Below are 12,646 nucleotides of genomic sequence, written 5' to 3'. Positions count from 1 at the left end.
AGATCAGACTGCCCTCATTGGAATAAATTAATCAACAGATAAAATAAGATTACATGTGGACCTGAATTTTATGATGTGTTTCTTACTTTGCATCCACAGAACTCACCACAACTTCTTTTGCAGATGAAAGCAAAAGGGTTTATTAAATTTAGACACAGATACATTATTGGGCCCTGTGGTCCAAGAGGTCTGGGAGGTCAATAGGCCAGGGCCTGTGTGAGAGGGGAATATTTGTATGTCTTGTTTTAAAGTCATAGCGCTCAGTCAAATGGCACAAAATGAGCACAACAGAAATGCAAAACAATCCCACAGAAACACAAAATGTCCACAAAGAGATGCAAAACAGACAGAGAGGTGGATTACTACTCCAAATAGACACAAAACAGCCAGCAAGAGACACACAATGTTTTCAGTGCCATGGTCCTAGGATGAGTGTGGGGGCTTTTCCTTTTGTCTAACCCTGTCCCTGTGTCATGTCATTGTCCAGTACACAGACACAGACCCTCCCCTTGCTCCCCTGGCTGAAAGGTTAGAGGGACAATAACTGATAAAAAAAAAAAAAAAAAAATCATTTTCATTCATTCATTTTCTCTTTAAAGAGACTTAAACTTTTTTTTTTGTATTTGTAATTTAGCAAAAGCTACTGATATAGTTCAGTTATAGTTCTTTATAGTTCAGTATTAGGTTTATTTTCTGTGGTTTTCTTTAGATGACTGTGGCTGTTGTTGGTGGTGGTGGTGGTGGTGCTATCACGCTGAAGATGTAGTGATTGAGTCTGATGACAGCCGTGGTCGATGTTGTGGGTTGTGGGCGCCGATGACGTCGAAAAGGAGGAGAGACTTTGGACCAATCAGGAGCCGCTGCGCTGCTCATCATCAGCAGCCGCTCAGATAGTTGTAACTGACGGAGCAGCGCAACTCTTCACTCTTCCCCTCACGGTAACCTCGGAGGTGGTGAACCACCGGAACCGGGAGAGCACCTGGCGACTAAAAGCCAATAAGTCAACAGGAAGTAAGTGAACTGACAGTATTTAATTTAACTAAACTTCTCCGAAAGCCTCTGTCAACCTGCTCCGTAGCAACAGACTGTCCGTAGCTAACGTCATACGTCAACAGGCTCATCTGCGGTGCTAACAGCCGTGACTATCAACAGGCAGAGCTGGTACTACTGTGGCATTTCGCCTCCCAGTGAGCATGTAGCTGATTAGCTGTGTAGTTAGCTCTTTTTTTTAAAATGGTGTTTTGCCAAACTGCCTCTTAATATTAGCTGTCCCGAGCTAACTGAGGTGTTAGCAGCTGTCTGTCTGTCTGTCTGTCTCTCTGCTGTGTCCCTGTCATGTGAGGCTCATTTCATTGACAACTGGGTTTGTTTTGTCTGTCAGTCAGAATAGTTAGCATTTCTTAGCATCCTGCTTCCTTATGTGTCCATGAGTCATAATAAAATACCTTAACTGTGGTCATGCTGTCACTTAGAAATAAATAAATCTTTTCTTCACCTTGCATTGCTTATGTTTGTTTGTTTGTTTAGGATGGAGAGTGGGGAGGACAGTGTCCTCCGGTCCCGCTGCAGAGCCATCCCCAAGGTGCTTTCCTTCCCTGATCTGGACAGCTCTCTGGATGGGGAGCACAGTCCAGGGGAACATCGGCCGGGCAATGGAGACAACCACATCACCAGCAATGGTATGAAAATCTCACCCCACTTCTCATCTCATGAGCAGGGCCAAGGAAGAGGGACTCTGATCCTAAGCCTTTACTTCAGTCAGACTTGAGATGAAGCCTGTGCATGTTGACTCAACCTTTTAATTTCCTTTGGATGTGTGACTGACTGAACTCCTGCCATGTGATGATGTGTTTCTCTTGAGCAATTTTTGACCTGTGATACAGTTTGTGCGGTTTAACCAGGGTAGAGACAGGGGAATGCTCATCTGATGTGATTGTGAAAAACGATGACTGTGAGACAAGTGCTACTGTTTGTTCGTCACTCTTTGTGTGACTGACTGACCTCTGTAACTGAATGAACTTGTTCATCATCAGACAGCTGTCTTGTCTAATAACCATCTGTGACCTTAGCCACAAGTATTCAGATTTGCTTACTTTAACAGTCGACAAACGTGTGTCTCCTTTTGGTTTTTGCAACATTGGATAAATCTAATATAACTGTATGATTCAAACCTGCTTTCGTCAACTATTAGCACTCAAAGCCAATAAAACACATAACCCTTTCATTTCCATATTATGGAAATAAGAGTCTTCTGTGTAGGGTTATGTGTGCTATTAAAACACATTTTCATTCTAGATGAACAATAAAACTAGGGGCGTCCTGTTTGGGTGACATATACTCCAATGCCTTACAGATTGCCTCCTGTTTGTTATCTGTTGGTCACTGTGACAATATCATATTTGGCATGACTTGATGTTCAAATTTACCAGGTCAAAGTTCTGTTTAGACAGAGTTACCTGGCAACTCAGTTGGCTCTATTGTTAATTTGCATGTGTGAAAAGCACACAGATGTGTTTACATTGGTGGGTTTCAAAGCTGTGTTAGCTGTTATTTTATCTTCTCTTCCCATTTTTAGGAAAAATTGAAGTGGAACATGTCATCAGCAAAAAGCTACAACTAAAAAGGAAAGCAGAGGTCAGTAAAACAGTAATCTAAAAAAAAAACAAAAAACTTTTACTTCCATCACTATCAGTCTTATAGCACTCTTCTAGGTTTAAATGTGAGTATTCTGTCACGATCAGATTGACACTTATGTAAAACTTTGTACAAGAGAACAGAGTGAGAGTGGATGGAAAGTAAATTCATATTTTAAATCTGATTAATCGGCATGTGAAACATGATCATGATGTTAAAAGTGTGACTTTACAGATATTTACAAAAGTAGATTGAAAGACTTCCTGGTGGTTAACACACATCATACATTGCTGCTGTTGCACAATGGTGGAAGTAACACAGTGTCACACCTACGATGTGTCATTGTCCGACAGTTATAGTGTCATCTTAAACAGAGCAGTCTTGGTGTTGTCTGATAATCAACATACAAATTCATCATGAGGTTAACAGCACTACAATTACACAAGGGCTCTACTGTACATGCAAAGTATGTATTGTTGTGAATCTGTGGTATTTATTCAAATGGATTATGTTCCATTAAATATCTAGATATAGTATAACATGGTTTATTCATAACAACATTTACATTTAACTGTTCTGCTCCAGCTCCTCTGCAGAGAAACTGCAGATGACGGTGGCTTCTTCAGTGAGTTGCCTGAGGAGACTTAAGCAAATTATTCTTTCTTTAGCAGTTTTGTAAGATGATATGCAGTGTCAGTGTAATTGAAGCAGTGGATCTTTGCAAAATAACACCAAATTTTCATATTTAGAAAGAACAGCATTACTCCCACAAAATGTGACATATTCCATAGTTGTTCAAGTATTTGCAGACTGTGAATGATACATTTCTTGTGCCCTCTTTTTGTTGTCCCTCAGTTCCTGAAGAGTGACCTGATGCGTCAGTTTGACAGTCAGGTCAATGACTTCATGGACTGTCTTATAGAAGAGTCGGCCACCCTGGAGCCTGCACCTGTACCTGCTGTTTTCTCACCCCCTCTGTCCGACAAGGAGAGGAACAAACTCAGGTACTGTACTAGTGACGTTCAGCTTCTCTGTCAAATCAAATGTTGCTCCAAGTTGTTTTAATTTGGTACATATGGGATAACAGCACAGCACATGTGGAACAACTGTCCCATTCTTTTCTCATACCTGTATACATACTCCTCCTCATACAAAAATAATAAAATCGCTGATTTCACTGTGTTTTCATTTAGGCATTTTCGTCCTCCTCATGGCCAGGGAAAGCAGTTTGTCAGTCGCAGGTCCCTCCTAGAGTAAGTTCATACTTATAAAGTTCTGCTTATATAAGACTAAAGGACATAATAATATATGTTTGTTATGGTTCACAGTTTTACTGCTGCGTGAAGAGTGTGTCGACTTGTGTGCAGATGTACCTTAGCTCATTTCCTCTTGTTTCTCTGCAGTGAGCTGTTTGAGGTGAACCACATCAGGACCATCTACCACATGTTTATAGCCCTCCTCATTCTCTTCATCCTCAGTACACTTGTGGTAGATTTCATTGATGAAGGCAGGTAATATAAGACTGCTGTGCATTATGCTTTTGATTTTTGTCCATGTTTTTTGACTCAATTAACTTGAAAGAAATTACAATCTTGTCATTTTTATCTTACTTATGTTTATGTTTAAATCTTTAACTTCACATCGCATTTGATCTTGCTGAGATGGTATGTTGTGAGATAGCTTTGAAGTTTCATATGTCTTCTTTTTCTCCTGTGCCTCAGACTTGTGTTGGAATTTGACCTGCTGGTCTACGCATTTGGGCAGTCCCCCCTGGTGGTGTGCACGTGGATCTGCATGTTCCTGTCTGTACTGCTGGTTCCTTACACCCTTTTCCATGTGTGGTCACAGACTCAGTCTGGGTCTTACAGTCACCCCAGGTTGTACAGTTTGCTGTTTGGTTCTCTATTTCTGCTTTACCAAGCTCTGGGTCTGGGCTTCCTCCCCACTTATGTGGTGGTGACCAACAGTTTGCCACCTGCATCCTGCTTCATCATCATCCTGGAACAGGTTGGTAGTGTAAACACTTCCAAACAAAACACCTTTTTGAGAAGCACAATGTAAAGTCAACCTTGTCTCTTGAATGAAATCTGTGGTAATATTTGTAATGGCTTCTGTGTGTCTTTTTTTATTTGTTATTCCAGGTGCGTTTGATGATGAAAGCACACTCCTTTGTCAGGGAGAATGTGCCAAGAGTTCTGACCTGGGCTAAAGATAAGACCAGTATGTAACTTGTTTTGTTTTGTGTGTCCGTATGTGGTGCTTTTAATTGCCAGAGCCTCTGTCTTTCTTTTTGCCTTTGTAATTATGTGGATAAACAGACTTTTCCCTGTTCTCTACAGGTCCCAGCCCAGTGGTCCCTCAGGTTTCTCAGTATATTTACTTCCTGTTTGCGCCCACACTCATCTACAGAGACAAGTACCCCAGGTAAACAGACACCTTTTGTATCAGTCAGGTGGCATTTTGATGCCATGTTCAGACCTGAACACAGAGCAGTTACACAAGGCATGTGTGACCAAATCTTGTTTCACTTGTATTACAGGAACCCAGTGATCAGATGGGGCTACGTGGCCACAAAGTTACTTCAGGTGCCAACCCTCTTACATTTTACAGCTGACCTCTCTTAAGATTTCAAGCCAACATTATTAGACACGTTTTCTGACCATTCCATGAATTTCTGCTTCACAGGTACTAGGCTGTCTGTTTTACGCCTATTACGTGTTTGTGCGGCTGTGCATCCCTCAGTTTCGCAGCATCAGTCTACAGCTGTTTGACCTAAAGGCCATGGTCCTCTGTGTCTTCAACTCCATCCTGCCAGGTAAGATCAGCTGCTTACATATAGACATAGACATATAAACCTTTTATACATGCCAAGAGATGAGTTACCATATTGTTCTAACAGCCACATTGATGACAAATCAATTTTCTATCTTTGCAGGAGTGTTGGTTCTCTTCCTCGGATTCTTTGCCTTCCTCCACTGTTGGCTCAATGCATTTGCAGAGATGCTTCGCTTTGCTGACAGGATGTTTTACAAGGTGGTCTTCTTTCACTTTCTTTCTGTTGTCTATTAAAATAAGATTTATTTAATTTAATTTTTATATATTATTTGTATTTTATATTTGACTTGATTTGAATTTAATCACAGGATTGGTGGAATTCAACCTCTTTTGCAAATTACTATCGCACTTGGAACGTGGTGGTCCATGACTGGCTGTACTACTATGTGTACCGGGACTTCCTGTGGGTGAGTCTTGATTAAAATCTTAACAGCTGCATTATTTTGTTTATTGTGGTTTTTGTTTTTTTCTAATGATAAACTAATTTTCCATGTGATTGCCAATGTTAAAATGCATGGATTGTGTTAAAACCGTGTGCCACTGATGTCTTGACTTGCCTTATCTCTCTGTTGTCATTCCAGATGTCTCAGAAGCGATTCAGAGTGGCAGCCATGCTCTTTGTGTTCACAGTGTCTGCGGTGGTCCACGAGTACATTCTTGCAATCTGCTTTGGCTTTTTCTATCCTGTGCTCTTCTGCCTTTTTATGTGCTTTGGAAGTAAGAAAAAGATACCACATCACACCGTAAAGCCATACTGACACGTGACCCAAATTATTTCTCAGTACACTATACTTGATTGGACCCACAAAATTGCTTCACATTTGTTTAAACCTAACAACAGGATTGCCTTGTCAGAGTTATTGAAACTCATCAGTCTTCCACCCTCATCCTCTTTCTTCCTCCTCTCACAGTGATGTTCAACTTCATCCTGCATGACCAAAGGAAAGGTCCCATCTGGAACATAATTATGTGGACATCTCTCTTCCTGGGTCAGGGAGTCATTATCTGTCTGTACTCCCATGAGTGGTACGCCCAGCGCTACTGTCCCCTGAAGGAGGTAACACCTGAGCGTCACCTTGTTTGACCTGTTGATATGTTGTCCTCTGAACACATGATGTGTTTTTTCACCATGGTAATTCATTTGAAAGTTGGTTGTTTTCGCTTCATCCGTCTGTTTTCGTTACAGCCGTCGTTCCTAGAGTTACTGAAGCCGCGGAGCTGGAGCTGTCAGAGAGGCTTGATGGTGAACTCTGATAACTTGTGACCTGTGTCTGGACTACTGCTGAGGACTATCACTAATCAGTATAAATCTGCCCCAACTTTCTGTCATTTTCATAACCTTTGGTCTTTAATATATATTTTTTATTTTATTGCACTAAGGCTGAGTCTGTGTATGAATGTAGGAAAGAGGTCCAATGAGTATCTGCCAAAATGTTCTTTACTCTAACATCTACGTCACACTGATGCCTTACTTATCTGTTACTTATGTTGACAAAGGCAACCTCATAACAAAATTACAAGTTCACATCAAACCTCATGTGAACTATTTTTATGTGATATTTATTTTTCAGATGTGTTTCCATTACATTTGCCTTGATCAACTGTGAAACCACTCCCTGTGCCAATAGAATGATACGGCAGCTCAATACAAACATTACACAGAAGAACAAATCATATTTACACATATGCAGTAATGGTTAATATTTAACAATGGTTGCAATAACTATTCCATTGTAATGGACATTCAGTAAGCTGCTTGGAAAATCATTTAATGTTATTTATATTCACTGCCTACAAGATTTATTTTGAACAACAGACACTGTTTTTTTGTACAATCCAATACAATGAGAAGCTCTGGTGTCTAAGTAATAATAACTTGCAGTCCTCTTCTTGAAAGAGGGCGATGAAAGTGGCATTGGAGATGCTAATGAAGTTGTCAAGTCATTTTATAGTGAATGTGACTATGATTCAGGCATAGAGCCTATACACCTGAACACTTATATTTTTCAAATTCCTTCACCAGCTGTCAAGCCACGAGTTGGGAAGTTAGACCCTCATTGAAAATTACAAGTGGACGTAAAACAAAATATTGTAGTATTTAGTATACTCTGCTACTGTTGAATGTATTATTGAATATTGAATTGAAATGGTTTAAATATACATCAGGTGTCATAGAGAAAGTTTCCTGTGAACTTAAAAGATGTTATATTTTGTTAATGACCAATGTTATGTGAGTTATACAGTGACGTGGTGAACTCAAAACAGGATGTGGACCAATGTAAAACTGTTGCAGCTGGCTGCTAGAATATTACAACACTGAGATATGATAATACTTGATTACCACTAAGGGCTAGAGTAGGCTTTGTCAGATACAGTAATTTTCATGTCACAAATGGAAAGGATATGTATCTGCTCGGTGTGCTTTTTAGCCCTTTTGGTCTTGGAATAATGTGTTTATACATTTGTATTAGTTGGTGGAAACCACAAATCAATCATTGCACAATTATTGTTGCCAATTCAATGCAGGGAGACTGTATTTATGCTTGTGAATAATGAGACACACAATGCAAAGTAAAAAACCAGCAATGGGAATCTCAGCGCTTCTAAAAAAAAAAAAAAAAGGAAAAAAAGTATGACCACAAGGTGGCATTGTATCAAAAGCTTTTATTTTGATCCTCTGCTCAGGCTAGAGAGCCTTCACTACTTATACAGTCATTTACAATATTAACAAACAACACAGTACCAGCACGTTATTTTTTTTTTTTTAATGTGTAGGCTACAGATGATTGCAGAATTATTGGAATACCCTGTGGAATTTAATGCCACGATGATAAGTTTGAGAACTCCACACTTGACTGAAACTCTAATTTTGCTTTCTGCCTTTGAGATTTTGTTAATAATTGGATCATATTTATGTTGGTGAAAAGGAGCCAAGCTGCAGAAATGCTGTTGGATTAGCTGTTTATTTTTGTGAGCAGAGCTTTGCCTTCTTACTGTGATATTTGTGTTCATTGTGATCATTTTTTTCTGGCCTTGAATAAGCCTATTGTGTCAGGTGACAGTTTTATGAATTGGTATGTTGTTCTATTTTTGGATGGTAGACATATGAAAATATGACTATTAAGAATAATTAAAAAAAAAAAAGAAATATGCTCCTCCTTTTTTTTGCATTTTCATTTGCTTTTGCACAAAATATTAATATATAGTGTACCATGAAGCTAGTTAAGCACTTAAGACCATCATATCTTGACCTTACAACTGCATTAGCTTTTTCCACAAAATTGTAATAGTGTTAAAACAGTGAAGACCATCATATTTTACCAATGAGTGCATTCATTATATGGCATAGTGGGTATAGTTTTATAAATATTTAGTATTTAAAATAATAAAGTATGTGCCTATAGTTTTATATTACAGACAATTCAGCACTATTTTTTTCCCCAGTCTCACACTCTTAGACAGAGTCTCTCCGGGACCCTGGGATCAAACATCCCGTACGGGCCCCTCGCCCGCTGGAACCGGTGGTCGTGGGACCCGGTTAGTGACGGTGCAGGAGAGTATTTTATTTATTATTTATTTGAAAGGGACAATACACATTAATGAACATCAGTACAAATCAGGTGTACAGATGTAAATGTGTCAGAGTTAGCAGCCTGCCAATTTACATCTGCAGTCCCTTGGCAGGTAATAAACAGACAGAGAAATACAGCAATTCACATAAACATTCGTACACATAAAGTGCATGTCAGCATGAGTTCTATAAAGTGCCAATTTTTAAAGTGCAAGTGCTAGTTTAAATAGATGAAGTGCATGTCTATAAAACAAATAACCACTAGAAATCAACACATTTTAACACAATATTGAAAAAAGGGGACTCTAGTTCAAACTTGAGACTCCAATTCAACCATAACTCAAAGACTTTAGTGAGCATTATCCTGCTTTGATTGATTTCTAGTGGTTATTTGTTTTATAGACAAAATGCACAATATCGTACTGCTGTCTTTATTTTGTTGTCAAATGCATAGTCTCTTTGAATTCATATGGTAATTTTATGAACATAATGGAATAAATATGCAATTAGGATACGTGCAACATGTGCTATGCTTGTCTTATTTAATATCTCATGCTGCCGCCGTTCCACGTGCTGCACAAAGTGCCCTTATTTTTTACTGAGCACCTGCCCCCCAAAATGTTTGTGCACGCCACTGGGCCCAGTACGAACTTGACTGACGGACTGGGCCAACAGCAGGACTTTAGCGGTGAATGACGGTGCTGTGTTTAAACTTCGCAACGAGCCGCTGTTGTTGTGTTGTGGTCAATAGAGTCGGCGGCTCTGTGTCTCTGTCTGCTGCAACTTTGTGAGGGAGGGAGGGAGGGGCAGGGGAAGAGGAGAAGAATTGGCGCGCACTCCTCTTAGCCTCAACTGCTGAGAGAGGGCGGCAGAGAGAAGCGAAACTCCAAAAATACATATTGACGGTTTAACATTTGATGAACATTTGTCCCGCGGGCCGGATTGGACCCTCTGGCGGGCCGGTTCCGGTCCCCCTGGCCTAGACAGTAAGCAATGTTTTACTTGAAGAGCATTTAGCATTTCTGCGGAACAGTTGTGTGTGAAATGAGAAATTTTGCTGAAAACAACGACAGTGTTGTCCCCTTTCATCACTCCTTTTAGGGAAAGGATTTGAAAGACCAGTGTAGACATATGGACACTAGGTTGACAACAGCATGAAAACCTGTTCCATTGTGCAGGACTGCAGGCCTACATAGTCTGAGAGTCACACACTCAGTAGACAGGCCACCTCTAGAATACAGCTGATTGCACTACATGTTTATAATGCACAATTTATTAAATGTGTAAATTCAGTCCTATTTTTAAGCACCTTTGTTACAGGTGATAGGCTACATGTCTATGTACATGTGTAGCCTATATGAGAATTGATTTTGAATCGAATAGACACCCAAAGATTCACATCCCTTCAGTCCAGGCTTTTGAAAAAAGAGTAGGTATAAAATCAGCTAAATGTAACAGTTTACTTTAAAATGGTTCATATATTGCTGCTGAATAAATCTGCAACATGTGATGTGCATTTTTGGGGGGAAATATGGCTCCTGATATAATAGTTTGTAGACATCATCATCATACAACTTTTTCACATGGTCTGATGTTTAACAAAAAGCGAACTAAAAATCGCAAAAAATATGTTTGAGAATTTTGAATCGAGAATCCATTTTGAAATGAATTGTGAATTGGAATCGAATCGAATCGTGAGACACCCAAAGATTTCCACCCCTAGTTTATATGGCCTATTTGGGTCATATTTAAGGTGCTTATACTGAACATTATGTCTTATGCATACCTGCAACTAAAACAGTTTTTTTATGACTTAGCCTACGTTTCATATGAAATCGAAGAGAGATCTGGTAACACTTACCATTGGTTGGCCATCCTGTCATGAATCACTAACGTCTAGACAGGAGCTTTTTTGGTCTGCAGAAGTCACACGTAGGCCTACACTAAAGCCGGGTTCAGACTACACGATTTCAGGCCGATTTCGTCGTGGCCGAAACATTTCCAGCGTCGTGCCTGATTATGAGCGTCGGGAATGACAAACTGACGTGTAGTGTGACATGACGACCAGCGATTTTGTGTCTACGATGCTCTACAATGCTGTACGACGCCCTGGAAAGTCTAGCATGTTAGAATTTTTTTTATTTCCCCGCCTCGTCTGACATCTCCTATGACGTGAACCTTGATGTCGACCAATAGAATGACAGAGCGCTCTGACGCATTGTTTACACCCAGTGCTTCCGCAATATTTCTATTATGTATTTATTTTCTGTATCATTTAGGCTATTTTTCAGTTATTATTAATGTGGAGGAAGGCGCAAGCTGACACGCGTTGGTGTTTTTTTACATTCTACCCACTAAAATAAAGGGTTTTTAACTTTTTCAAACCCACTTGAGTGGCTGCACTTTTTTCTTTCTGATCTGTAGGGCCTACCCTTTGCAAGAGCACCGGTGGTTTGACGGACACCAGCCGTGCTCCTGTGATCCTGTTGATTATTAATGTAATGTTTACAATGTTGTTTCTATGATTACTGCACTACTACTATATATGTTTTGTAAATGAGTGATAAGATGAGAATTTATGCCACTGTGATCGTTTAGTCTGACATGGAGACCGTCGTGAAAGACAAAGAAATTGTGTAGTCTGAACCCGGCTTAAGTGGCTGTGGTCACATTAGAGAGATCTGTAGATTGTTGTATAGTAAGGGCAACATATGAAAATCTGGGAACTAAATCCTTACCAAGAAATTTCTTCACAATTGTCTTTAGGAACATGCGCAATATGATGTCTTAAAATGTTGAAATTCAACTCCCGTGGGAAACCCCCTAAAAAACTACTCAAAGTTGGGGTACCCGTAACTGGATTTTTGAACATTCCGAAATGTTAAATTTGGCCTCAAGTAACTTCTGAGGGGTCAAACTAGGGGTTTTTCATGATCCTGAGTTGATCGCAAACATTAGTTTTACACCCAAAACACTCCTTGGTGGAGAAAAAACAACCACACCCACTTTTCTTGTTCATCGGAACCCCCATCACCACCACCAATAGAATGCATTACAGAGAAGCCATTCCTTAGCATGGCAGAGGTTGTGTCACTACTAAATACTCAATCTAATATAATTTATATTCTATAGCCTTTTTTCTATAGGACATACACACCCTCCAAGATTTTGTGGTGTCACGTTTGCAACTATTAATGCAAATTCAATCATGAATTCTTTGGCCTTGCCACTGCAACTTTTCTGCAAATTCGCTAACATAGACCGCTGTGGCTACTAGCTGTGGTCAGCTGTGGCCACAGTGTTTCCATTACTTTTTTTTGCATGTGTTTTTATTACGAGTTATTGTTTTCATATAACATTAAGTTTTATGCGGATCGGGAGCGAGAGAGAAGGAAAGACATCAGGTGCACACATACCACCAGTAAATACCAGTAAAAACGGAAACATACACATAGCCTACACACACACTTCTGGGTACATGTAGCTACATTAAAATGTTGCTTTCTTCTACTTTTTATTTATTGCCATGGTAAATCGGCCTAAGTATTGTTTAGTGGTAGTTGTAGTTGGTTAGCATTAAAAGTGAGGAATTTTGGAGTTAGCTAG

General features: G+C 39.7%; 1 protein-coding gene across 2 annotated transcripts; it reads left to right on the top strand.

The window, feature by feature from the left end:
• The first annotated feature begins 956 nt into the window (after positions 1-956).
• LOC146988704 (sterol O-acyltransferase 1-like) lies at positions 957-8,026 on the top strand. 2 transcript variants are annotated; one of them, XM_085774309.1, is made up of 17 exons: positions 957-1,011; positions 1,116-1,161; positions 1,528-1,679; positions 2,576-2,634; positions 3,490-3,638; positions 3,828-3,887; positions 4,038-4,145; positions 4,356-4,641; positions 4,776-4,854; positions 4,974-5,058; positions 5,174-5,219; positions 5,320-5,449; positions 5,570-5,667; positions 5,778-5,876; positions 6,051-6,186; positions 6,381-6,526; positions 6,656-8,026. In XM_085774309.1, the coding sequence occupies exons 3-17, from the start codon at positions 1,529-1,531 to the stop codon at positions 6,731-6,733; spliced, it is 1,710 nt and encodes a 569-aa protein (XP_085630435.1). In that variant the 5' UTR covers positions 957-1,011; positions 1,116-1,161; position 1,528; the 3' UTR covers positions 6,734-8,026. The 2 variants fall into 2 exon arrangements, with proteins under 2 accessions (XP_085630435.1, XP_085630434.1); XM_085774308.1 differs by lacking the exon at positions 1,116-1,161 and having other exon boundaries at positions 960-1,011.
• The last annotated feature ends 4,620 nt before the right edge of the window (positions 8,027-12,646 follow it).

Source organism: Trachurus japonicus, chromosome 4 (assembly GCF_045865225.1).
Source record: "Trachurus japonicus isolate A0001 chromosome 4, Traja_1.0".
In the NCBI taxonomy this organism is placed as follows: Eukaryota; Metazoa; Chordata; class Actinopteri; order Carangiformes; family Carangidae; genus Trachurus; species Trachurus japonicus.
This window is presented reverse-complemented; position numbering and strand designations above follow the sequence as displayed.